Consider the following 27,113-nt stretch of genomic DNA (forward strand, 5'->3'; position numbering starts at 1 on the left):
GAAATAAGGAAATAAAACACAGAAGAGCAAGGATGCCCCCTCAGCTGTTCTTCTCTGAGATGGACAGCAAACCACAGAGTGATCCTCATTCTCCACCATCAGCCCAAGGCCTCACTGTTCAAATGAAAATAATAGCTCACATTGACACAGCCCGCTTTCAGTAAAAAATTCTCCTTAGAGGCAAAAATAGACACAAAGTAAGAAGCAAAGAGTTAGTTTTGTTGATTGCAGACATGAAAGAGAGAAGAAGTTTCATGCTGTTCTCAGCGAGCAGATATCATTCTCACACACTGAGTATAGACAACGTGGCACATGTAGACTACACAATATCCCAGAGCAATTCTGACAGACCAGGGCTCAATCACACTGTCTGTTTAGTGACTGAGACTCTCTGAGCAGGAGTTCACACACTTTCCAAGTCTGATTGTCAATGAACTGCGAGTGTTGTGTACTGAACTCTCACTGCTGTGCACACAATCACACTGCCTTTACCTCGGGCCACAGCAGTTTATGATTTACAGTTTCAAGATGCCATTGCTCTATGGCACTAATTACACATTCCCGATCCTGAGTGATTTGGATGGGAAAAGGGAAGAGCCCAGCTGGTTTCCCCCAGCTACCTTCCCCTCCTCTCCTTTGACAGAGAGATTACTTGCAGTATTTGTTTCAACTCTTTGAGGCTGTTCTTTACATTCAATATGTCCTTGAGTTAAGCAATACAGTGAAACAACTGCACAACGATGGGCACGTCTGACAGCAAGACAGGTCTGAAATAAACGACACATGGTCGGTGACAGAAACACACAGATACTTTGCCCGTACCAACAGCGAATACACAACCAGGCCTTGCAAAGTGGTCAGCATGACTGGAATGTAGGAAGTCTAAGATTTAGGCTGTCCTGTGAGAGGACAGAAGTGGAGCCACTTTAAGAATTCAGATGATCCGATGTAAAAGAAGAGGACTGATACATTCACAGTAAACTCCAAACCAAACTCCCAAATCTACTCTGTCATCCAGATCCAGCTGTTGGTTTCTCCAGTCATCATATTCCAAAACAGGCAAAGGACAGAAATAAAATCATCAGAGACACTCTGCCTACACAGCAAGAAGTAGCTAACAAATAAGGCCTACTGGAAAATAATAGGCAATCATATCTACCAGTGTACTGAGGGCGCCGCACTGTCAGAGGGTCAGTGCTGAGGGAGCGCCGCACTGTCGGAGGGTCAGTGCTGAGGGAGCGCCGCACTGTCGGAGGGTCAGTGCTGAGGGAGCGCCGTGCATCCCAAGGAGCAACATAAAACAAAATTAGGCACTTGGGCACAGAATGTGATGCTGATCAGATCACTGAAGCTTGGACAGGAAGGCAGATATAACAAAGTGCAGAGCAGAGAGTAGGGAAGGTTGAGAAAGGCAATTCCATAGCTTGGCACCTAGGCAACTAACAGCACAGCTCCTGATGAAACAAATCCATCCAATCCCAAGACCATGGACAGTTACTTGGAGTATGAAACATATTACCAGAGGGCCACTCTCTCAACAGAGAGAGATGACAGGTAGTGGTTTAACCTGAGGGTTATCAGACCGCAGGGCAAGGGGAAAGCCTGAGATGGAGAATCGTTCATGGTAACCTCAGATGGTGCAGGAATTGAACCCATGCTGTTGGTATCAGTCTGCATGGCAAACCAGCCACCCAGCCAACTGAGCTAACCAATGATTTTCATGGAGTATGGAATAAACCACAGATGTAGAACTTATCGGACAATGAAAATCGTGGTTTCTGCTTTAGCACTTCAGTATTTGGTATTAGAATTGAGAGATGTTCTGCATGAGGACATCATTCAGCTCATCAACTCTGTGATGGCCAATGATCTTCAACGCAAGCAATCTGTTCCAATCCCATTACCCCAGATGGCCCCATAATCAGCTGATTCAAAACTACGTGGACAAAAAAACAGGAACAGGCTGGGTCTGACAGAGACTGGCATTGAGCCATTGTAGGTGGGCAATATGTATCTAACATCGATAAGGCAAACAGCAAAGGTCTTGCCCGCAGGGAACGGGAGCTCAAAACTAGAGGGCATGGTTTAAGGTGAGAGGGGAAAGATTTAAAAGGGACCTGAGGGGCAATGTTTCCACATGGAAGGTAGTGTGTATTTGGAATGTACTGCCAGAGAAAGTGGTACAGCCAGGTATAGCTACAACATTTCGGAGACATTTGGACGGGTACATGGGTAGGAAACATTTAGAGGGATACGGACCAAACGCAAGCAAACAGGACCAGTTCAGTTTGGAAAATTGGTCGGTATGGGCAAGTTGGATGAAAGGATCTGCTTCCATGCTGTCTGACTGTGGTGGGTGCAGGATAGGGTCTATATGACCTGCAGTCGGTGTGTCTCAACAATACGGTATGGGGCTGTGATATACAAACCTCGGCATATCGTGTCCATTTATGTGCAGCTTTCTGAAGTGCTCTTCGTATTGCGGTAACTCGACATAGTTGATGAGCCACTCGATCACCTCCTCGCCTGTCCAGTTAAATACTGCACAAAGAAAACAGGAAGATACAATGAGCTCCTGAAAGGGGTTACTCACAGAGGAGCTGTACAGGCCATTCAACAGGAAACACAGCAATCATACACCAGACCTAACTGGCAGCACCATCTGAGCTACATGGCTGTACCCAAACCATTGATGAGTGGCACAAAACCCCACCTGGGTCCTTTAGGAAAGGATACTGCCATCCTTACCTGGTCTGGCCCACACGTGACACCAGACCCACTGTCAAGTGGTTGACTCTGGACAATTAGGGTTGGGGATTAATGTGGGGATTCTATATGTAACTGACCCCAAGGAGTGCAGTGTGATAATGTGGGGATTCTATATGTCACTGAGTCCAGGGAGTGCGGTGTGATAATGTGGGGATTCCATATGTAACTCACTCCAGGGAGTGCAGTGTGATGACCCCAAGGAGTGCGGTGTGATAATGTAGGGATTCTATGTGTCACTGACTCCAGGGAGTGCAGTGTGATAATGTGGGGATTCTATATGTAAGTAACACCAGGGAGATCAGTGGTATAATGTGTAACTGACACCAAGGAGTGCAGTGTGAGAAACTGGGGATTCCATATGTAACTCACTCCAGGGAGTGCAGTGTGATAATGTGGAGATTCTATATGTCACTAACCCCAGGAAGTGCAGTGTGATAATCTGGGGATTCTATATGTAAGTAGTAGCTCCAGGGAGTTCAGTGTGATAATGTGGGGATTCTATATGTCACTGACCCCAAAGAGTGCAGTGTGATAATGTGGGGGTTCTATATGTAACTGACAACCAAAGAGTGCAGTGTGATAATGTGGGGATTCCATACGTAACTCACTCCAGGGAGTGCAGTGTGATAATGTGGGGATTCTATATGTCACTGACCCCAGGGAGTGCAGTGTGATAATGTGGGGATTCTATATGTAACTGACCCCAGGGTGTGCAGTGTGATAATGTGGGGATTATATATGTAACTGACCCCAGGGTGTGCAGTGTGATAATGTGGGGATTATATATGTAACTGACCCCAGGGGGTGCAGTGTGATAATGTGGGGATTATATATGTAACTGACCCCAGGGTGTGCAGTGTGATAATGTGGGGATTCTATATGTAACTCACTCCAGGGAGTGCAGTGTGATGACCCCAAGGAGTGCGGTGTGATAATGTAGGGATTCTATGTGTCACTGACTCCAGAGAGTGCAGTGTGATAATGTGGGGATTCTATATGTAAGTAACACCAGGGAGATCAGTGGTATAATGTGTAACTGACACCAAGGAGTGCAGTGTGAGAAACTGGGGATTCCATATGTAACTCACTCCAGGGAGTGCAGTGTGATAATGTGGGGATTCTATATGTCACTAACCCCAGGAAGTGCAGTGTGATAATCTGGGGATTCTATATGTAAGTAGTAGCTCCAGGGAGTTCAGTGTGATAATGTGGGGATTCTATATGTCACTGACCCCAAAGAGTGCAGTGTGATAATGTGGGGGTTCTATATGTAACTGACAACCAAAGAGTGCAGTGTGATAATGTGGGGATTCCATACGTAACTCACTCCAGGGAGTGCAGTGTGATAATGTGGGGATTCTATATGTCACTGACCCCAGGGAGTGCAGTGTGATAATGTGGGGATTCTATATGTAACTGACCCCAGGGTGTGCAGTGTGATAATGTGGGGATTATATATGTAACTGACCCCAGGGTGTGCAGTGTGATAATGTGGGGATTATATATGTAACTGACCCCAGGGGGTGCAGTGTGATAATGTGGGGATTATATATGTAACTGACCCCAGGGTGTGCAGTGTGATAATGTGGGGATTCTATATGTAACTCACTCCAGGGAGTGCAGTGTGATGACCCCAAGGAGTGCGGTGTGATAATGTAGGGATTCTATATGTAAGTAACACCAGGGAGATCAGTGGTATAATGTGTAACTGACACCAAGGAGTGCAGTGTGAGAAACTGGGGATTCCATATGTAACTCACTCCAGGGAGTGCAGTGTGATAATGTGGGGATTCTATATGTCACTAACCCCAGGAAGTGCAGTGTGATAATCTGGGGATTCTATATGTAAGTAGTAGCTCCAGGGAGTTCAGTGTGATAATGTGGGGATTCTATATGTCACTGACCCCAAAGAGTGCAGTGTGATAATGTGGGGGTTCTATATGTCACTGACCCCAAAGAGTGCAGTGTGATAATGTGGGGGTTCTATATGTAACTGACAACCAAAGAGTGCAGTGTGATAATGTGGGGATTCCATACGTAACTCACTCCAGGGAGTGCAGTGTGACAATGTGGGGATTCTATACGTAACTGACCCCAGGGAGTGCAGTGTGATAATGTGGGGATTCTATATGTAACTGACCCCAGGGTGTGCAGTGTGATAATGTGGGGATTATATATGTAACTGACCCCAGGGGGTGCAGTGTGATAATGTGGGGATTATATATGTAACTGACCCCAGGGTGTGCAGTGTGATAATGTGGGGATTCTATATGTAACTGACCCCAGGGTGTGCAGTGTGATAATGTGGGGATTATATATGTAACTGACCCCAGGGTGTGCAGTGTGATAATGTGGGGATTATATATGTAACTGACCCCAGGGTGTGCAGTGTGATAATGTGGGGATTCTATATGTAACTGACAACCAAAGAGTGCAGTGTGATAATGTGGGGATTATATATGTAACTGACCCCAGGGGGTGCAGTGTGATAATGTGGGGATTCTATATGTAACTGACCCCAGGGTGTGCAGTGTGATAATGTGGGGATTATATATGTAACTGACCCCAGGGTGTGCAGTGTGATAATGTGGGGATTATATATGTAACTGACCCCAGGGGGTGCAGTGTGATAATGTGGGGATTCTATATGTAACTGACCCCAGGGTGTGCAGTGTGATAATGTGGGGATTCTATATGTAACTGACCCCAGGGTGTGCAGTGTGATAATGTGGGGATTATATATGTAACTGACCCCAGGGTGTGCAGTGTGATAATGTGGGGATTATATATGTAACTGACCCCAGGGTGTGCAGTGTGATAATGTGGGGATTATATATGTAACTGACCCCAGGGTGTGCAGTGTGATAATGTGGGGATTATATATGTAACTGACCCCAGGGTGTGCAGTGTGATAATGTGGGGATTATATATGTAAGTGACCCCAGGGGGTGCAGTGTGATAATGTGGGGATTCTATATGTAACTGACCCCAGGGTGTGCAGTGTGATAATGTGGGGATTCTATATGTAACTGACCCCAGGGTGTGCAGTGTGATAATGTGGGGATTCTATATGTAACTGACCCCAGGGTGTGCAGTGTGATAATCTGGGGATCCCAGGTATCTGGCCCTATGGGGTGTGAGGATTCGGTACATATCTGACCCTGGAGTGTTCTATGTGATAATGTGGGGATTCTGTACATCTTTGGTTGCGACGTGTATGCTGTTGTAACGTCAGTGGAGGAATGGATAATGCAGTGATGCTAAAGATGCTCTGCACGTGTCTGTGCCCAAACCTAAGCAGGATATTGGCACATCAAGTTGCTGAGTGTTGACCACAGCCCTGCAGTCAGAACTCTCCAGCAGTAGCTGCAGTGTCTGCATTTACCTTCTGAACTTTTCCATGATTTCCACAGGTCCTCCACGCTGATCAGTTTGTCGCCTCCGTGAAACGTGCTGTGCTTTGCTGCTGCATCTTGGTAGTTGAGATCTTCTCGCAAAAACTACCAAATTTAAAAAAAGAACAAACAGACACATTAACAATGGACAAGGCAGCAGAGTTACTTGCCCAAGACAACTGGCAACAGTCACACGACACCAGGTTGTAGTCCAACAGGTTAGTTTGAAATCACAAGCTTTCGGAGCGTAGCCCCTTGTCAGGTGCTCTGAAAGCTAATGATTTCAAATAAACCTGTTGGACTATAACCTGGTGTCATGTGATTTCTGACTTTGCCCACCCTAGTCCAACAGTGACACCTCCACATCAAGGTATGTGTGTCAGAGAATGGTCTTGTGACTGTATTCACCAATGCCTGACCTCACTGTGAGAGCTAATCAGCTCAATGATGAAACATTAAAGCAGCTGATTGTACTGTCCCACAACCGAAAGTCAATAAAGCCATCCTCGTCAACTGCTTTGGAATTAGCTGGATGGACATACAGTTAAAACGTAGAGTGAGATTTCAGAATCTCTCTCACCACCGAACCCCAACAACTTCCTCTACAGAATACTGATGCTGAAGGACCTATTACATTTCACAATAAACGACAGGAGCCAACAGCCTCTCAAAGGTTTTCCAAGTCGTTCAGTCAGTCTTACCTCAGCATGCAATACAAGCTAAGGAACAGCACAGATCTGCCAGACTTTCCAATCATTATCCATCAAGGTAAGCAACTCTGAAACCAGCTGTGGCCAGGATGAATGTGTTTGAAGCTTAATTCCAGGCTTCAGTCAAATACAATTTATAATAGCAGGGAATTTTTCAAGAACACCAGAGACAAAAACAGATGCAAGACATTCCTAACCATAATGCTATTGGGAATACCTAATGTTTTATAGACCATGTGCAAACTGGAAGATATGGAACTGTTTGGATAGTTTCTGGATTGAGAAAGGGCTCCCATGTTTTTTATTGGAAATTAAATCAACAATGTGTGTGTGCTGTCGTTTACCCTTTGGAGTGAAGGACAAGAGAGACTTCTGGGACATTAAAAATGGAGTTAATGGCATTTAGTTGATGAAAATATAAGCTTTGAAAAAAAAATGAGGTCCTCTGCGCCAATTCACCAGTTTTCTGTTTCGAAGACCAATGTAACCATAGGGAAGAATCCCCAGGAGCTGCAAGTCGGGTTCAATTCCTGCCTCAAGCAACTAACTGTGTGGAGTTTGCACATTCTCCCCGTGTCTGCATGTTTTTCCTCTGGGTGTTCCGGTTTCCTCCCACAGTCCAAAAATGTGCAGGTTAGGTGAATTGCCCGTAATGGTACACACAGATGACAAGCAACATGAATTCGACTGGGACTACACTACTATTATAGGACAAGCCAAACAGAGAACAGCCAGGGAATTCCTAGAGGCATGGCACTCATCCACAGATTCAATCAACAAACACATCGACCTGGACCCAATATACCGGCCACTGCAGCGGACAGCTCGAACTGACAACCGGAAGCGGCAGATACAAATCACTATAAATGCCGGAAGAAACAGCACAGAAGCGCTTCACAGGAGGCTCCCAAGCACTGAGGATGTCACCTAGACAGGGGACGAAACGTTTGCAAGACAAATTCCCAGCTCGGCAAACAGAACCACAACAACGAGCACCCGAGCTACAAATCTTCTCCCAAACTTTGCTGATTATTTTGTTAACTCTGAAAAGCTGAACTGCAGCCACTTCCCAAAGACTGGGACTCAGCCCGAATTCCATCAGGCTACCATCGTCAGCATTTCAACTTCATCAATCAGAAACCTAGCAAACTATGAGAAGTCATCAAATTCTAGCTACTGTTTTCAGACTTTTGGCCAAGAGAGACGTTTTTCCTCTTTTTAATGTTTGTCTTTTTGTTGATATGTGAGTGAGAGGATTGGGGGGCACAGCTCTAATTCTGGAGAGTACCTGAGATATTGAACAGTGTTTGCCATTTTTTTAAAGAATAAGTTTGTGTTATAATTTTAAAAATTGCAATTCATTAAAGAAGCCTTGTGAAAGTCTCTTATTCCAAATAGCATATCATTTGCCATTGTGGTGATTGAAACCAAACAATTATACTGCTGGTGCGACTCATGGAGTGCAGTGGATCGATTACCCACACGTTCCTCTTCCCACAGTCATAACCAAAGCCAATGCTTTGGAAATTGATCAACTGTCTTCTAACTTAACTGAATGCAAGTCAAGGACCTAACCAATAAACCAGGGATTGAAATGATCAGATGGAGCATGACTGGGTCACTCAGCACCATAACTCTGTTCCACCATGCAGTTAGACCATGGCTAGTCTGATTACCTCTTGAAGTTATGCCTCACAGAAGTAGCACACTGAAAATCAATCCCCGGAGGGGATTCCCAGGAGCATCACAAAAGGTAAGGATTTTAGAAAGTACGCAGAATTCCCAATTTACCTGACCTTCATACCCAGGTTGAAGGAATGCAGGTTTCTGTCCTGAACAAGAATTAATTACTTATTACAACTATATAGATGCAATAAATAAATTTGAGCGATGGAAAAACAATTATGAATGATCGACAAATAACTATTAGTTAGAACTCTAAACTCCTTATAAAATGCCTACACACACAGACATATGGGCAGACACACACACACAGGAAATGGGACACACACATACATGCAGAGGGAAAAGTTCCTGTCCGTAGAGTTTGTGGGGATGATTTTCCTGCTGATCAGAGCACTGGGAGTCTATGGGATTCTCTGCCACAGAAAACACACGAGGCCAAAATATTGAACATTTTCAAGGAGTCAGACATAGTCCATGAGCTAAAGAGATCGAACAGAATCGTGGAGGAGGGTGGTTTATCGTACTGGAGGCCTGTGACCAGCTGTATTCCACAGGGATCAATGCTGGGTCCACTTTCATTTATCAAACTAACAATATGGATAAGAATTTAGGCGATATGGTTAATAAGTTTGCAGATGACACCAAAATTGGTCATATAGTCAACAGTGAAGAAGGTCATCAAAGATTACAAAGGGATCTTGATTAATTGGGTCAGCGGGCTGAGGAGTGACGGATAGAGCTTAACTTGGATAAATGTGAGGTGCTGCATTTTGATAAAATGAACAAGGGCAGGATTTATACAGTTAATGGTGAGGCCTAGGGTAGTGCTGTTGAACAGAGAGAGCTAGGGGTTCAGTACATAATTCTCTGAAAGTTGCATCACAGGTAGACAGGATGGTTAAGAAGGCATTTAGTACACTAGCCTTCACTGCTCAGACATTGAGTATAGTTGTTGTGATGTCACGTTGAGGTTGTACAGGACATTGGTGAGGAATCTTCCGGAGTACTGTATACAGTTCTGGTTACCCTGCTGCAGGAAGGATATTGTTAAATTGGAGAGGGTTCTGAAACAATTTACCAGGATGTTTCCAGGACTGGAGGGTTTGAGTTAGAAGGAGAGGCTGGATAGGCTGAGACTTTTTCACCAGAGTGTAGGAGGTTGAGAGGTGACCTTATAGAGATTTATAAGATCATGAGCATTATCGATAAGATGAAGGCAAAAGTCGTATCCCCAGGGCATTGGAGGGGCATAATTTTACGGTGAATGGAGAAAGATTTAAAAGGGACCTGAGGGGCAACATTTTCACACAGAGGATGGTTCACATGTGGAATGAACTGCCAGAGGAAATGGTAGGCGCAGATACAATTATAACATTGAAAAGATTTTTGAACAGGCACATGAATAAGAAACGATGAGAGGGATAAAATTTGGATGTGAGCATAAGAGGTACAGTTAGTAAGTTTGCAGATGACACCAAAATTGGAGGTGTAGTGGACAGCGAAGAAGATTACCTCAGATTACAACAGGATCTTGATCAGATGGGCCAATGGGCTGAGAAGTGGCAGATGGAGTTTAATTCAGATAAATGCGAGGTGCTGCATTTTGGGAAAGCAAATCTTAGCAGGATGTATACACTTAATGGTAAGGTCCTAGGGAGTGTTGCTGAACAAAGAGACCTTGGAGTGCAGGTTCATAGTTCCTTGAAAGTGGAGTCGCAGGTAGATAGAATAGTGAAGGCGGCATTTTGTATGCTTTCCCTTATTGGTCAGAGTATTGAATACAGGAGTTGGGAGGTCACGGTGCGGCTGTACAGGGCATTGGTTAGGCCACTGTTGGAATATTGCGTGTAATTCTGGTCTCCTTCCTATCGGAAAGATGTTATGAAACTTGAAAGGGTTCAGAAAAGATTCACAAGGATGTTGCCAGGGTTGGAGGGTTTGAGCTATAGGGAGAGGCTGAACAGGCTGGGACTGCTTTCCCTGGAGCGTCGGAGGCTGAGGGGTGACCTTATAGAGGTTTACAAAATTATGAGGGGCATGGATAGGATAAATAGACAAAGTCTTTTCCCTGGGATCAGGGAGTCCAAACTAGAGGGCACAGGTTTAGGGTGAGAGGGGAAAGATATAAAAGAGACCTAAGGGGCAACATTTTCACACAGAGGGTGGTACGTGTATGGAATGAGCTGCCAGAGGAAGTGGTGGAGGTTGGTACAATTGCAACATTTAAGAGGCATTTGGATGGATATATGAATAGGAAGGGTTTGGAGGGATATGGGCCGGGTGCTGGCAGGTGGGACTAGACTGGGTTGGGATATCTCATCGGCATGGACAGGTTGGACCGAAGGGTCTGTTTCCATGCTGTACATCTCTATGACTCTATATGGGCCAAACACAGGCAAGTGGGACTAGTTTAGTTTGTGAAACTTGGTCGGTATGGACAGGTTGGACCAAAGGATTTGATTCCGTGCTGTGTGACTCTGTGAGAAAGCATGATACTGAGCTGAATGGTCAGTGGATGGTGGAACAGGCTGGAAGGGCTGAATGGCCTACCCCTGCTCTTATTTTCTATGTTTTTTTTGTATTTCTATGTTTATAGAAGAACAAAACGATATGGTCTTTACATCATTTCTGCCTGTTCCCAAAACGTTTCAACCACTTGATTATTAAGAATCTATCTCCCTCTACCTTAGAAGTAATCACATGGTCAGCTGCCACCATTTTTTCAAAAACTTATGATCTCAGAGAAACAAAATCTCATCTCTATTTTAAATAGGCCGCCCCTTATTTTTAAAGCAACCCCTAGTTCACGATTCTCCCACAACAGGAAACAGCCTCTCCATACCCACTCTATCCAAACCCCTCAGGAGTGTGTATGTTTCAAACAAGTCCCTCTTCTGAACTCCACTGGATACAGGCTGAGTTGGTGCAACCCTCTCTCATTGCAGGGACCAGAGTAGCAACACTTCTCTGAGCTGCTTCTAACACTTACATTCATCCTTCAGTCAGGTGATCAGTACTCTGCACCGTAATCCCGATGCTTCCTTATCAAAGTCCTGATAAACCGAATCAGAACCTCACTACTTCTGTAAACAATCCTCTTTCTTCCCATTGCAGTTCCCCTCGCCCCATCAGCTATCCCAGACCCGAGTGCTAAGCAGGCTGTCTGACTCTCGCTCTTTGATGCAGAGAACAGTGTGTATCTCCATCACACAATCCCACAAGCCTCTCTTTTTGTTCCTTTCCCTTTTCTGGCACAGAATCAGAGTCATAGAGATGTACAGCACGGAAACAGACCCCTCGGTCCAACCAGTCCATGCCGACCAGATATCCCAACCCAATCTAGTCCCACCTGCCAGCACCCGGCCCATATCCCTCCAAACCCTTCCTATTCATATACCCATCCAAATGCCTCTTAAAATGTTGTAATTGTACCAGCCTCCACCACTTCCTCTGGCAGCTCATTCCATACACATACCTTCCTCTGCGTGAAAATATTGCCCCTAGGTCTCTTTTATATCTTTCCCCTCTCACCCTAAACCTATGCCCTCTAGTTCTGGACTCCCTGACCCCAGGGAAAAGACTTTGCCTATTTACCCTACCCATGCCCCTCATAATTTTGTAAACCTCTATAAGGTCACCCCTCAACCTCCAACACTCCAGGGAAAACAACCCCAGCCTGTTCAGCCTCTCCCTATAGCTCAAATCCTCCAACAGTGGCCTAACCAATGCCCGTACAACCACAACATCACCTCCCAACTCATGTACTCAATACTCTGACCAATAAAAGAAAGAAAAACCAAACGCCTTCTTCACTATTCTATCTAACCTGCAACTCCACTTTCAAGGAGCTATGAACCCGCAACTCCAAGGTCTCTTTGTTCAGCAACACTCCCTAGGACCTTACCATTAAGGGTATACGTCCTGCTAAGATTTTCTTTCCCAAAGTGCAGCACCTCGCATTTATCGGAATTAAAATCCATCTGCCACTGCTCAGCCCATTGGCCCATCTGGTCCAGATCCTGTTGTAATCTGAGGTAACCCTCTTTGTGTCCACTACACCTCCAATTTTGGTGTCATCTGCAAACGTACTAACAATACCTCTTATGCTCACATCCAAATCATTTATGTAAATGACGAAACATAGAGGACCCAGAACTGAACCTTGTGGCACTCCACTGGTCACAGGCCTCCAGTCTGAAAAACAACCCTCCACCACCACCCTCTGTCTTCTACATTTGAGTCAGTTCTGTATCCAAATGGCTAGTTCTCCCTATATTCCGTGAGATCTAACCTTGCTAACCAATCTCCCATAGGGAATCTTGTTGAACGCTTTGCTGAAGTCCATATGGATCACATCTACTGCTCTGCCCTCATCAATCCTCTTTGTTACTTCTTCAAAAAACTCAATCAAGTTTGTGAGACATGATTTCCCACGCACAAAGCCATGTTGACTATCCCTAATTAGTCCTTGCCTTTCCAAATACATGTACATCCTGTCCCTCAGGATTCCCTCCAACAACTTACCCACCACTGAGGTCAGGCTCACTGGTCTATAGTTCCCTGGCTTGTCCTTACCACCCTTCTTAAATAGTGGCACCACGTTAGCCAACCTCCAGTCTCCCGGCACCTCACCTGTGACTATCGATGATACAAATATCTCAGCAAGAGGCCCAGCAATCACTTCTCCAGATTCCCACAGAGTTCCAGGGTACACCTAATCTGGCCCTGGGAATTTATCCACCTTAATGCGTTTCAAGACATCCAGCACTTCCTCCTCTGTAATATGGACATCTTGCAAGATGTCACCATCTATTCCCCTACAGTCTATATTTTCCATGTCCTTATCTACAGTGAATACTGATGCAAAATATTCATTTAGTATCTCCCCCATTTTCTGCAGCTCCACATAAAGGCTGCCTTGCTGATCTTTGAGGGGCCCTATTCTCTCCCTAGTTACCTTTTTGTCCTTAATGTATTTGTAAAAACCCTTTGAATTCTCCTTAATTCTATTTGCCAAAGCTATCTCATGTCCCCTTTTAGCCCTCCTGATTTCCCTCTTAAGTATACTCCTACTGCCTTTATACTCTTCTAAGGATTCACTCGATCTATCCTGTCTATACCTGACATATGCTTCCTTCTTTTTCTTTACCAAACCCTCAATTTCTTTAGTCATCCAGCATTTCCTATACCTACCAGCCTTTCCTTTCACCCTGACAGGAATATACTTTCTCTGGATTCTTGTTATCTCATTTCTGAAAACTTCCCATTTTCCAGCCGTCCCTTGACCTGCGAACATCTGACCCCAATCAGCTTTTGAAAGTTCTTGCCTAATACTGTCAAAATTGGCCTTTCTCGAATTTAGAACTTCAACTTTTAGATCTGGTCTATTCTTTTCCATCACTATTTTAAATCTAATGGAATTATGGTCGCTGGCCCCAAAGTGCTCCCCCACTGACAGTCACCTGCCCTGCCTTATTTCCCAAGAGTAGGTCAAGTTTTGCACCTTCTCTAGTAGGTACATCGACATACTGAATCAGAAAATTTTTTTGTACACACTTAAAAAATTTATCTCCATCTAAACCCTTAACACTATGGCAGTCCCAGTCTATGTTTGGAAAGTTAAAATCCCCTACCATAACCACCCTACCATTCTTACAGATAGCTGAGATTTCCTCACAAATTTGTTTCTCAATTTCCCTCTGACTATTAGGGGGTCTATAATACAATCACAATAAGGTTATCATCCCTTTCTTATTTCTCAGTTCCACCTAAATAACTTCCCTGGATGTATTTCCAGGAATATTCTCCCTCAGCACAGCTGCAATGCTATCCCATATCAAAAATGCCACTTCTCCTCCTCTTTTGCCTCCCTTTCTATCCTTCCTGTAGCATTTGTATCCTGGAACATTAAGCTGCCAGTCCTGTCCATTCCTGAGCCATGTTTCTGTAATTGCTATGATATCCCAGTCCCATGTTCCTAACCATGCCCTCAGTTCATCCACCTTCCCTGTTAGGCCTCTTGCATTGAAATAAATGCAGTTTAATTTATTAGTCCTACCTTGCCCCTGCCTGCCCCAACTGGCTCGCTTCTGTTCTCAACTGTACCTGTCTCTTGTATCCTGTCAGATAGCTCCCCCAGCCTACAGTCCTCACCTGCCTCCAGGCAAGTTGAAAGAACCTCACACCTGTTGGAAAACTGACTGACAACTTGGAGGATTTCCAAATGCACAAGGACTTGGGAAAGACAATCAGAGAAGATCACTTTGCTTCACCCATGAGGATGCAGCAAAGGGGATGAGGGACACTAATTATTGTCTTTGGAACTCAGTGCCACACAGTGGTGAGGCAGAGTCCTCATGTATATTAGAGGCTGAAACAGATAGACGCTTGATCAGTCAGGGAATCAAGCATTATGGAAAAAGGGCAAGAAAACGAATGCGAGGAATGCAGGATCAACCATGATCCTACGGAATGGCAGTGCAGGCTCGAGGGGCTGAATGATCTACTCCCATTTCTATTTCTTATGGTCATATGGGATGGGACAAGAGCCTTTGGAGGTTTACAGGAAGCACAGACACTTGTAGCAACAGAAGGAAGTCTGCAGCCTTCAACTCTGACAGTTCTTCCTGGGCTTTTAAATGTTTATGCACTTGGCTATTAACAAAATAAATTGTTCTCTGCTTTAACACTGTCAGATTTGATCAACCTTCTGTTAAAAACATTGGGCCATCTCCACCACAAAAACAAAGTGGTCTTGCCCTGCCACAGACGACTCAGAGAGAGAGAGAAAGAAAGAAAGAGAGAGAGAAAGAGAGAGAGAGAGAGAGAGAGAGAGAGACACAGAGAGAGAGAGAGAGAGAGACAGAGAGAGACAAAGGTCCAAATGATGGCTGTGGCAATGAGAGGGCCAAGACTATTGTGATCACATACAAGACAACACAACTAAGCCTTCAGTGAAGGATCTGTACGGGGTCTGCCTGGCAGCCTGTGTTGCAAGTTACTGTCAATGTGCAAGGTTAAAACATGCTGTAAAATGGGAGAAAATTACTTGGAGTTCCTATAGAAACAGAGGACTCATGCTTAAAAGCTGCATTGTTAACAAGTATTTTGGAATCAGTAAACAACAGGAAAAGCATCACTTCAGGCAATAAATGTTTCATTGTGCGTCATTTAAAATTACCTTATTTCATCTCAGAATTATTCACTGTTTAATCCACGTCAGAAACAAGCTTGAAATCTACAGAACTCAACAGATAACTGGCTGAATGTAACACCCCCATATTTTGACTCTGAACTAAGTATATCTCGGTATTAGATTTCACTTGGAGTGACCCCACCAGTGCTGTACACCACAGAACATTACAGCACATACAGGCCCTTCGGCCCTCAATGCTGCGCTGAGCTGTGAAACCAATAGACAATAGATGCAGGAGTAGGCCATTTGGCCCTTCGAGCCAGCACCACCATTCATTATGATCATCCACAATCAGTATCCTGTTCCAGCCTTATCCCTGTAACCCTTGATTCCATTATCTCTAAGAGCTCTATCCATCTCTTTCTTGAAAGTATCCAAAGACTTGGCCTCCACTACCTTCTTAGGCAAAGCATTCCATATATCCACCACTCTCTGGGTGAAGAAGTTTCTCCTCAACTCTGTTCTAAATGGCCTGCTCTTTATTTTTAAACTGTGTCCTCTGGTTCTGGACTCATCCATCAGCGGAAACATGCTTCCTGCCTCCAGAGTGTCCAATCCATTAATAATCTTAGATGTCTCAATCAGATCCCCTCTCATCTTTCTAAACTCAAGTGTATACAAGTCCAGTCGCTCCAATCTTTCAACATATGATAGCCCCGCCATTCCAGGAATTGACCGCTGCATTCCCTCAACAGCCAGAATGTCCTTCCTCAAATTTGGAGACCAAAACTGCACACAGTACTCCAGGTGTGGTCTCACCCCAGGGCCCTGTACAGCTGCAGAAGGACCTCTTCGCTCCTATACACAATTCCTCTTGTTATGAAGGCCAGCATGCCATTAGCATTCTTCACTCCCTGCTGTACCTTCATGCTTGCTTTCATTGACTGATGTACAAGAACACCTTGATCTTGTTGTACTTCCCCTTTACGTAACTTGACTCCAATCTGAGCCAATCTGAAGCCCATCTATCCTACACTATTCCATTGTCATCCATAGGTTTATCCAATGACCATTTAAATGCCTTTAAAGTTGGACAGTCTACTACTGTTGCAGGCAGTGCATTCCACGTCCCTACTACTCTGAGTAAAGAAACTACCGCTGACATCTGTCCTATACCTATCGTTCCTCAATTTAAAGCTAGGGCCCCTCGCGCTAGTCATCACCATCCGAGGAAAAAGGCTCTCCCTGTCCACCCTGTCTAACATTATCTAATATGTCTCAATTAAGTCAGCTCTCAACCTTCTTCTCTCTAATAAAAACAGCCTCAGTTCCCTCAGCCTTTCCTCGTGAGACCTTCCCTCCAGACCAGGCAACATCCTGGTAAATCACCTCTGAACCCTTTCCAAAGCTTCCACATCCTTCCTATCATGTGGTGACCAGAATTGTATGCAATCCTCCAAATGCAGCTGCATCAGAGTTTTGTACAGCTGCAGCATGACCTCGTGGCTCCGAAACTCAATCCCTCTACCAATAAAAGCTAACACACCATATGCCTTCTTACCAATTCTATCAACCTGGGTGGCAACTTTCAGGGATCTATGTACATGGACACCAAGATCTCTCTGCTCATCTACACTAACAAGAATCTTTGCATTAGCCCAGTACTCTGCATTCCTCTTGCTCCTTCCAAAATGAATCACCTCACACTTTTCCGCATTAAACTCCATTTGCCACCTCTCAACCCAGCTCTGCAGCTTATGTCTCTCTATAACCTACAACATCCTTCAGCACTGTCCACAACTCCACCGACCTTAGTGTCATCCGCAAATTTACTAACCCACCCTTCTACGCCCTTATCTCGGTCATTTATAAAAATGACAAACAACAGTGGACCCAAAACAGATCCTTGCGGTACACCACCAGTAACTGAACATCAGGATGAAAATTTCCCATCAACCACCACCCTCTGTCTTCTTTCTGCTAGCCAATTTCAGATCCAAACCACTAAATCACCCTCAATCCCATGCCTTCATATTTTGTGCAATAGCCTACCATGGGGAACCGTATCAAACGCCTTACTGAAATCCATAAACACCACATCAACCGCTTTACCCTCATTCACCTGTTTGGTCACCTTCTCAAATAACTCAATAAGGTTTGTGAGGCACGACCTACCCCTCACAAAACCATGTTGACTATCCCTAATCAACATATTCCTCTCCAGATGATTATAAATCCTACCTCTTATAACCCTTTCCAACACTTTACCAACAACCGAAGAAAAACTCACTGGTCTATAATTACCAGGGTTGTCTCTACTCCTCTACAACATTTGCTATCCTCCAGTCTTCTGGTACTATTCCTGTGGACAATGACGACATAATGATCAAAGCCAAAGGCTCGGCAATCTTCTCCCTGGCTTCCCAGAGAATCCTGGGATAAAACCCATCTGGCCCAGGGGACTTAGCTATTTTCAGAATTGGTAACACCTTCTCCTTATACATCTCAATCCTATCTAGTCTAGTGGCCTGTATCTCAGTATTCTTGACAACATTATTTTTATCTAGTGCGAAAACTGACGAAAAGTATTCATTTAGCATTACCCCATTTCCTCTGACTCATGCACAACTTCCCACTACAATGCTTGATCAGCCCTAATCTTACTCTAGTCATTCTTTGATTCCTGATTTACCTACAGAAAGCCTTAGGGCTTTCCTTGATCCTATCCACCAACAACTTCTCACATCCCCTCCTGGCTCTCCTTAGCTCTCTCTTTAGGTCCTTCCTGGCTAACCTGTAACTCTCAAGCGCCCTAACTGAGCCATCACATCTCGTCCTAACATAAATCTTCTCCATCCTCTTGACAAAAGATTCAACATCTTTTGTAAACCACGGCTCACTCACTTGACCACTTCCTCTCTGCCTGACCGGTACATACTTACCAAGGACACGCAGTAGCTGGTCCTTGAATAAGCTCCACATTTCAATTGTGTCCATCCCCTGCAGTTTCCTTCCCACCAGTGTTATACAGCGACAGACCTGTCCCCACCAGTACTGTACCCCAGTGTTATACAGTGACAGACCTGTCCCCACCAGTACTGTACCCCAGTGTTATACACTGACAGACCTGTCCACACCAGTACTGTACCCCAGTGTTATACAGTGACAGAACTGTTCCCCACCAGTACTGTACCCCAGTGTTATACAGTGACACACCTGTCCCCACCAGTACTGTACCCCAGTGTTATACAGTGACAGAACTGTTCCCCACCAGTACTGTACCCCAGTGTTATACAGTGACAGACCTGTCCACACCAGTAGTGTACCCCAGTGTTATACAGCGACAGACCTGTCCCCATCAGTACTGTACCCCAGTGTTATACAGGGACAGACCTGTCCCTTTACCCCATTGTTACACAGTGATAGACGTACTCTTCCCCATACCCAGTGAGAATTTCTCATTTCACCATTGTGCTCGAATGAATTGCAAGCAATACCGATCTTATTACTCAAGCAGAACTCATGTTTTTGAAGCTTAAGTCCAAGGATCCAGAAAAAGTTCAAGAAACAAAAAGGGTGGAGGGTGAGGTGTTTGGCACTGGGTGGGGTTAGGGCTCATGATGTTGGTGTGGAGCAAATGAGAGAGTCATGTGAAGGCAGTGTCCCTGCTGCCCTTGTCCCCCTCTCTTGTAAATGTCACGGTCTGGATGATCCTGATGGAGAAGCTTTGGTGAGTAGTTGCTGCAATGTATTCTGTAGATGGAACACACAGCTGTTAATGAGCATCAACGGTGGAGAGAGTGAATGTGGTTCCAATCAAGAGGGATGCTTTGGATGATGTCGAGCTTCTCAGCAGATTTTGGATTCCAATTATTCTAACTCACAGGGTTTGTGTGCTGAAATTCCAGCCCCACTAGAAAATTGCAAGAAAACAATTTTTTTTTAAATCGATGACAAAAAGTAGACACGTTAAACTGCTACACTATAATCTTATTACTTAAGTTCTACTCCTTTCTTAAAATTCCCACACACATACAAACAAACAGTTAAGACTTGATACAAATATTATTGGCAGGGGGCGGGAGGCGGGGAAGGCAAATAAAGTCAGAGAAGCACAGTTCTGGCACCAGTCTGGATCACTGACATCATTGAGCTGCCCGCTTTTGGTTTTCTTTGCCTAATTTTGATTCTTTACTGATGACACCAGGTTGAGAGTGCGCTGATTCTCAGCCTTTCATTCAGGGTTTGGGGATCTGCCATTCAGTGTCTCTCTATGCATAGGGAAATCATCTTATAGAGAAAGGTGAGGGAGAGTAGATAGCTACTGGAATTTTCTGTCATTTCTCCACATAGAAGGAAGGGAGAGAAAGACAGAGAGACAGAGAGCGAGAGCGAGAGAGAGAGAGTGTGTGAGAAAGAGCCGAGCGAGAGATGGAAACTTTCTCTTCACAGGCTGGATTTTTCCATTGTATTGTCCAGACAGAAAGCAGTAGTCACTAGCCCAGGAGCAAATCAAATATTTGTAAATATGCTGAGCCCTCCTGAGCCACAATAACTGAGGCCAACTGAAAAACCAAGTAAAAGATTGTATCCAGGTCAAAATTGCCATTTTGTCTGGAACACTCCCTGTGCTTGAAGGCGGCTACTTTGTATTTACAACTTACAATGTGTTTTGTAACTTAGTAGTAAAACTGCAAACATCGCCTTCGACAGTTTCCTTGGTTTAAAGCAATAGCTTTCCCCATTTTTGGGTCATAGTCCATAAATAAAAGTGATCTTTACAAAGTAGAGAGGACTGCATCACACTCCTGACTTGTGTTTTGTAGATAAATGACATCTTATGATGAAGAGTTAGTCACTTGTCTCAGAATTCCCAGCATCTGACCTGCTTTTGTTGCTCTTTATTTCCATATGCATGTAACACTCACGCCTTTGTTGTCTCAACTCAACCACTTCAACGTTCTCCAGGTTGGTCTCCTTTTCCCCTGAACTTGAATTCATTCAAAGTTCCCCTGCCCTCACTAACATCCACTATCAACCATGGACTTACTGAAACACACTGTGGTCTGGATCAGCAATGTCTCCATGGTAAAACGTATCGCCGTGGCGCTTGCAGGCTGCTCTGCCATTCAGTCAGACCTTGGCTAATCTGATCTTTCAAATGTCTCTCGAGCCACATTCCCTCTTTATTTCTGTACCTTTCTCCAGGTAAGACCTCTGCAGCCCTCTCATTCTGACCTTGTGCCCATCCTACATTTCAATTAATTGCCACTGAAGGAGGCAAGACGAAACCTGTTTGGGGCTTCATAGAACATAGAATAGTACAGCACAATACAGGCCCTTCAGCCCTCAATATTGTGCCGGCCTTTTATCCTACTCTAAGATCAGACTAACCTACAAGAAGCCTTTCTTCCATGTGCCTATCCAAGAGTCACTTAAATGCCCCTAATGTCTCTGACTTTCCTACCACCGCTGGCAGTGGCACACACCCACCACTCTGTTGAAGAACCTATCTCTAACCCTTAAACCTTCCTCCAGTCACCTTAAAATGATGCACCCTTGTGATAGAAATTTCTGCCCTGGGAAAAAAAAATCTCTGGCTATCCACTCTATTTACACCTCTCAACATCTTGTACACCTCTTATCAAGTCACCTCTCATCCTTCTTCGCTCCAGTGAGAAAAGCCCTAGCTCCCTCTCTCCCTTTCTTCATTAGACATGCCCTCCACTCCAGGCAGCATCCTGGTAAATCTCCTCTTCACCCTCTCCGAAGCTTCCATATCCTTCCTATAGTGAGGCAACCAGAACGGAATACAATATTCCAAGTGTGGTCTAACCATGCCTCTACAGAGCTGCAGCATAACCTGATGGCTCTTAAATTCAATCCCCCTACTAATGAAAGCCAACATGCCATATGCCTTCTTGACAATCCTATCAACCTGGGTGCAACTTTGGGGGATCTATGCACATGGACCCAAGATCCCTCTGTTCCTCCACATTACCAAGAACCCTGCCTTTAACTCTAATCTGTATTCAAATTAAACCATCCAAAGTAACTAACTTCACACTTTTCCAGGTTGAACTCTATCTGCCACTTCTCAGCCCAGCTCTGCATCCTGTCAATGCCCTGTTGCAACCTACAACAGCCCTCCACACTATCCACAACTCCACCAACCTCCATGTCATCAGCAAACATACTAACCTGCTCTTATATTTCATCATCTAAGTCATTTATAAAAATCACAAAGAGCAGAGGTCCCAGAACAGATCCCCTCTGAAACACCACTGGTGACCAAGCTCCAGGCTGAATACTTTCCATCTATCACCACCTTCTGTCTGTATCCAGACAGACAGGTTTCCCTGTATTCCATGCCTCCTTACTTTCTGAATGGGCCTACCCTGGAGAACCTTATCAAACGCCTTGCTAAAATCACGTACACCACATCCACTGCTCTACCTTCATCAACCTGTCTCATCACATCATCAATGAATTCAATAAAGTTTGAGAGGCATGACCTGCCCCTCACAAAGCCATGCTGACTATCTCAAATCAAACTATGTACTTCTAAGTAATCATAAATCTTGTCTCTCAGAATCCTCTCCAATCATTTGCCCACCACAGACGTAAGACTGACTGGTCTGTAATTCCCAAGGTTATTCCTATTCCCTTTCTTAAAAAAGGGAATAACATTTGCCACCCCCCAATTATCTGGCACTACTCCAGTGGACAGTGAGGGTACAAAGATCATCACCAAACGCACAGCAATCTCTTCCCTCACTTCCTGTAGTAACCAAGGCATATCCAGCCTGCCCCAGGAGTCTCCCTATCCTTATGTTTTCCCAACCAAACATCAATCATGGGGAACAAAAAGATTCCCAGACACAAAACTTCCAAAGTGTAAAACAACTTTGTAGATGTGTGGTGGGTTCCAATGAAGAATCTCACTAACAGGGGGCGGCACGGTGGCTCAGTGGTTAGCACTGCTGCCTGATGGCACCAGGGACCCAGGTTCGATTCCAGCCTTGGGCGACTGACTGTGTGGAATTTGCACATTCTCCCCGTGTCTGTGTGGGTTTCCTCCGGGTGCTCCGGTTTCCTCCCACGATCCGAAGATGTGCAGGTCAGGTGAATTGGCCATGTTAAATTGCCCATAAGTTAGGTGTATTAGTCTGAGGGAAATGGGTCTGGATGGGTTACTCTTCGGAGGGTAAGTGTGGACTTGATGGGCTAAAGGGCCTGTTTCCACACTGTATGGAATCTAAAAAAAAATTTAATCTTAAAAAAAACACCTTACTGAAATCCATGTACACCACATCAACTGCTTTACCGTCATCCACCTGTTTGGTCACCTTCTCAAAGAACTCAATAAGGTTTGTAAGGCACAACCTACCCTTCACAAAACCCTTGACTATCTCTAATCAAGTTTCTAGACGATTATAAATCCTACCTCTTATAACCCTCACAACATATTCCATCTGCCAGGATTTTGCCCACCTCACTTAGCCTGTCTGGATCCCTGTGCAAACTCTTTGTGTAATCCTCACACTTGCCTTGCAACCTGTTTTTGCGTCATCTGCAAACCTGACAATAGTATATTCACTTTCTTCATGCAAGTCATTAATAAATATTGTAAATAATTGTGGCCCCAGCACTGGTCCCCGTGGCACAGCGTAGTTTCCGAAATAACTCCCCTGAGGCTGCTATCCCAAGTGCAGAGTCCTTGACACTACTCCAGCTGCCTCAGAGCCCGCCCTGTTTGTATCTGTTAGCCAGAGCTCCCTGATTGAACCAGACTAACAGCTCCAATCAGGGAACTCAGATTCTCTGAGGTCCACCTGGCTGATGAACACATTACAATCAGTAAAGTTACAGCTTACCATCCTGAAAAGGATTCCTCTCATCACAAACCCTCAGTCATGAATGAGGAATCCAATCCTCTATCTATATTAATATACTGCACTGACACCCTTAGCTCCTATTGGATTAAGTAGCTAACCTGTGGTACCTTATCGGAAGTGTTCTGAAAATCCAAATATACCACATCCAATGTTTCCATTTTCTCTATCTGATTGTTACCTCCTCATAGATTTCTAGTGAGCTTGTCAGGCATGGTTTCCCTTTCATGAAGTCATGCTGACTCTGACCCTTGTATGCATTTCCAAATCCTCTGCTATTGCATCCTTTATCATAAAGTCCTAAAGTCCTAATAACAGATGTTAAGCTAGCTGGCCAAATGTTACCTTTCTTTTGCCTCCGTTCCTTTGTAAATATAGGTGTTACACTGGCAGTTATCTAATCCTCTGGGACATTTCCAAAATTGAAGGATCCCTGGGAAATTACTACCAGTCCATCCACTGTCTCTGTAGCTATTTCCTGTAATATCTAGGGTGCCTCCCATCAGGTCCAGGAAAACCGAACTGGCTTTATCACCATTAGTTTCACCAGCACATTTTCTCTAATAATAGCTATTGCATGATTTCCACTTCTCCTTTTGCCCCTTGACTATTTTGGAAGTGTGGAAGTGTTTAGTATCTTCTGCTGTGAAGACCAATGTGAAGCATCTATGCAACTCCTCTGCCACTTTCTTGCTTCCCCATTATTACCTTTCCAGCATCATTCTCTAAGGAGCCTCTGTTCACCTTGGCCTCTCTCTTCCTCTGTATATACTGAAAGAAGTTCTTACTGTCTACCTTGACATTACTTGCAAACTCATTTGTCAAGTTAATTTTCTCCCTTTTTTTTAGTCATCATTAGTTAGTTTTCAAAACTGGTCAATCTACCATGGGGCAGCACGGTGGCTCAGTGGTTAGCACTGCTGCCTCATAGCGCCAGGGACCCGGGTTCGATTCCCACCTCAGGCGACAGTCTGTGTGGATATTGCACATTCTCCCCGTGTCTGCATGGGTTTCCTCTGGGTGCATCGGTTTCTCCCACAATCCAAAGATGTGCAGGTCAGGCGAATTGGCCATGCTAAATTGCCCTGAGTGTTAGGTGCATTAGAGTGAAGAGTATGGTGCTGGAAAAACACAGCAGGTCAGGTAGCACCTGAGGAGCAGGAAAATTAACATTTCGAGCAAAGGTCCTTCATCAGGAATGGATGCTTGCTGCCTGATCTGCTGTGCTTTTCCAGCACCACACTCTCGACTCTAATCTCCAGCATCTGCTGTCCTCACTTTTGCCTGTTCGGTGCATTAGTCAGAAGTATAGGGTCTGGGTAGGTTACTCTTCGGCAGGTTGGTATGGACTTGTTGGACCGGAGGGCCTGTTTCCATATTGCGTAGAATCTAATCTGAATCCAATCTATTCTCTGGTTTAGCATTTATCCTTGCTACTTTATATGTTTTTATCTTTAAATTTGATAATGTCTGGACGTAGGTTTGCTCACTGAGCTGGAAGGTTCGTTTTCACACAGGCAGTCGTACCAACATTAAGCAGGAGAAAGGAAGGAAACGCATTCAGTACGCAAGAAAGGAAAGCACTGGAAAGACTTAAAAAAAATAAAAACATTGTTATCCTACCTGCAGACAAAAGATGCTTGACAGTAATTGTAAACCAAAGAGACTACATTGACCAAGCGAATGCACTGCTTGCAAGTACCAACACTTACCAACAAGTGACGATAGACCCAACCCCACAGCTAGAGAACCGAATCACAGCCCTACTCAAAAAACTTCAGAAATCTGGAGAAATAAGACCAACTTCCAAAAAATGAAACCAAATAGATCCAACCCACCACACTTCTACAGATTACCCAAAATTCACAAACCAGAACCCCCCCCCCCACCCCCCCATAGTCTCGCTACCTGGAACACCAACTTACGGACTGGCCAAGGAGCTACACCAAAGACTAAAACACGCAGTAGAAGATTCACACCACTCCATCCACTCCACCCAAGAATTCCTGAAGACCAAAGACACTAAGATAGAAGAGGACAAAATAACAGTCTCGTTTGATATAACAACCCTGTTCATATCCATCAACATCAACCTGGCCAAGGAAACACTGACTACACTATTAGAAGACCCATACACCAAACACCACCAACTTCATCAGAAAGGACAGTATCGTCAAGCTAGTAGACCTATGCCTTACCACCCACTTCACCTTCAGCAACAAAACCTACAGACAAACAAACGGAACACCCATGGGATCTCCGATATTAGGATTCTTAGCAGAAGCAGTAATGCAGAGACTTGAACAAACGGCTCTGCCAACCATCCAGCCCAAACTTTGGGTCCACTACGTGGATGACACCTTTGTCATCAGTAAACAAAACAAATTCGAGGAAACCTTCAAGACCATCAATAATCCCCTTATTGGCATGAAATTCACTAAAGAGGAGGAAAACAACAACAAACTGCCATTCCTAGATGTCACAGTGGAGCCAACAGCCAACTGGGAACTTCAAACCAGCATCTACAGGAAAACAACGCATACAGACCAACTACAGAGGCAATCATCCCAACACCCACAAACAAAGCTGCACCAGAACATTATTCCAATGAGCCACCACACACTGCAGCACAGAGGAACTACACAGAGCAGAGGAAAATCACCCATACAGTGTATTCAAAACAAAGGGGTACCCAATAAACACAGTCCGCTGATTTCTGAGCAACAAGCCCAAACAAGCAGACAAACAGGTCCAGAAACCCTAGCCAACCTCCCCTACATCAAAGATGAAAACAAACCTACATCCTGAACCTCAATCTGAGCTACAAATCTTCTCAAAACTCACTATTTGATAATGTCCTTAATTCTCCTGGTTAATCACACTGGGCTGTTCTGCTTCTCAGAATCCTTCTCTCTCATTGGGATATATCGCTGCTGCAACCTGTGAAGTACTTTCTTAAATGTCTGCCATTGTTCCTCAACAGACTTTGCTGCTAACCTAGTGCTAAAAGGTGCCAATGGCCTGGTGGTATTAGTGCTGAGACCCATATTATTTTCTGGGAACACAGGTTCAAATCCCTCCTTGGCAGATAGTGGAATCTGAATATAATAAAGATCTGGAATTCAGAGTCCAATGATGACCATGAACTTGTTGCTGAGTGTAATAAAAACCCACCTGGTTTACTAATGCCCTTGAGGCAGGGAAAATGCCATCATTACTGGCCTACATGTGACTCCAGACCACAGCAATGTGGCTGACTCTTAACTGCTGGTTTTTATATCTCAAGGTTTGACTACACGGATGCAGATGTTATGTTGCAGTTATACAAAAACCTGGTCGGAGCCTTCTTGGAGTCATGTGAGCAGATTGGGCATCACACACCTTGAGAAGGAAAGATTGGCCTTGGAGGGAATACAACACAGATTTACAGGAATGATACCTGGGCTTCAGGGGTTACATTTCGAGAAGAAATTATGAAAATTAGGCCTAGTTTCTCGAGCATTTAGCAGATTAAGGGTGACCT

General features: G+C 44.6%; 1 protein-coding gene across 3 annotated transcripts in view; it reads right to left on the reverse strand.

Annotated features, from left to right (window-relative positions):
• Positions 1-27,113, reverse strand: part of stim1b (stromal interaction molecule 1b) — a 153,493-nt gene that overhangs the window by 60,831 nt on the left and 65,549 nt on the right. For all 3 annotated transcript variants that reach the window (XM_072576700.1, XM_072576698.1, XM_072576699.1), the window contains exons 3-4: positions 6,155-6,269; positions 2,430-2,541 (exon numbers count right to left, since the gene is read on the reverse strand). In XM_072576700.1, the coding sequence (XP_072432801.1) occupies positions 2,430-2,541; positions 6,155-6,269 (227 nt within the window). The remainder of the gene's footprint in view (positions 1-2,429; positions 2,542-6,154; positions 6,270-27,113) is intronic.

The sequence above is a fragment of the Chiloscyllium punctatum genome, chromosome 9 (assembly GCF_047496795.1).
Source record: "Chiloscyllium punctatum isolate Juve2018m chromosome 9, sChiPun1.3, whole genome shotgun sequence".
Lineage (NCBI taxonomy): Eukaryota > Metazoa > Chordata > Chondrichthyes > Orectolobiformes > Hemiscylliidae > Chiloscyllium > Chiloscyllium punctatum.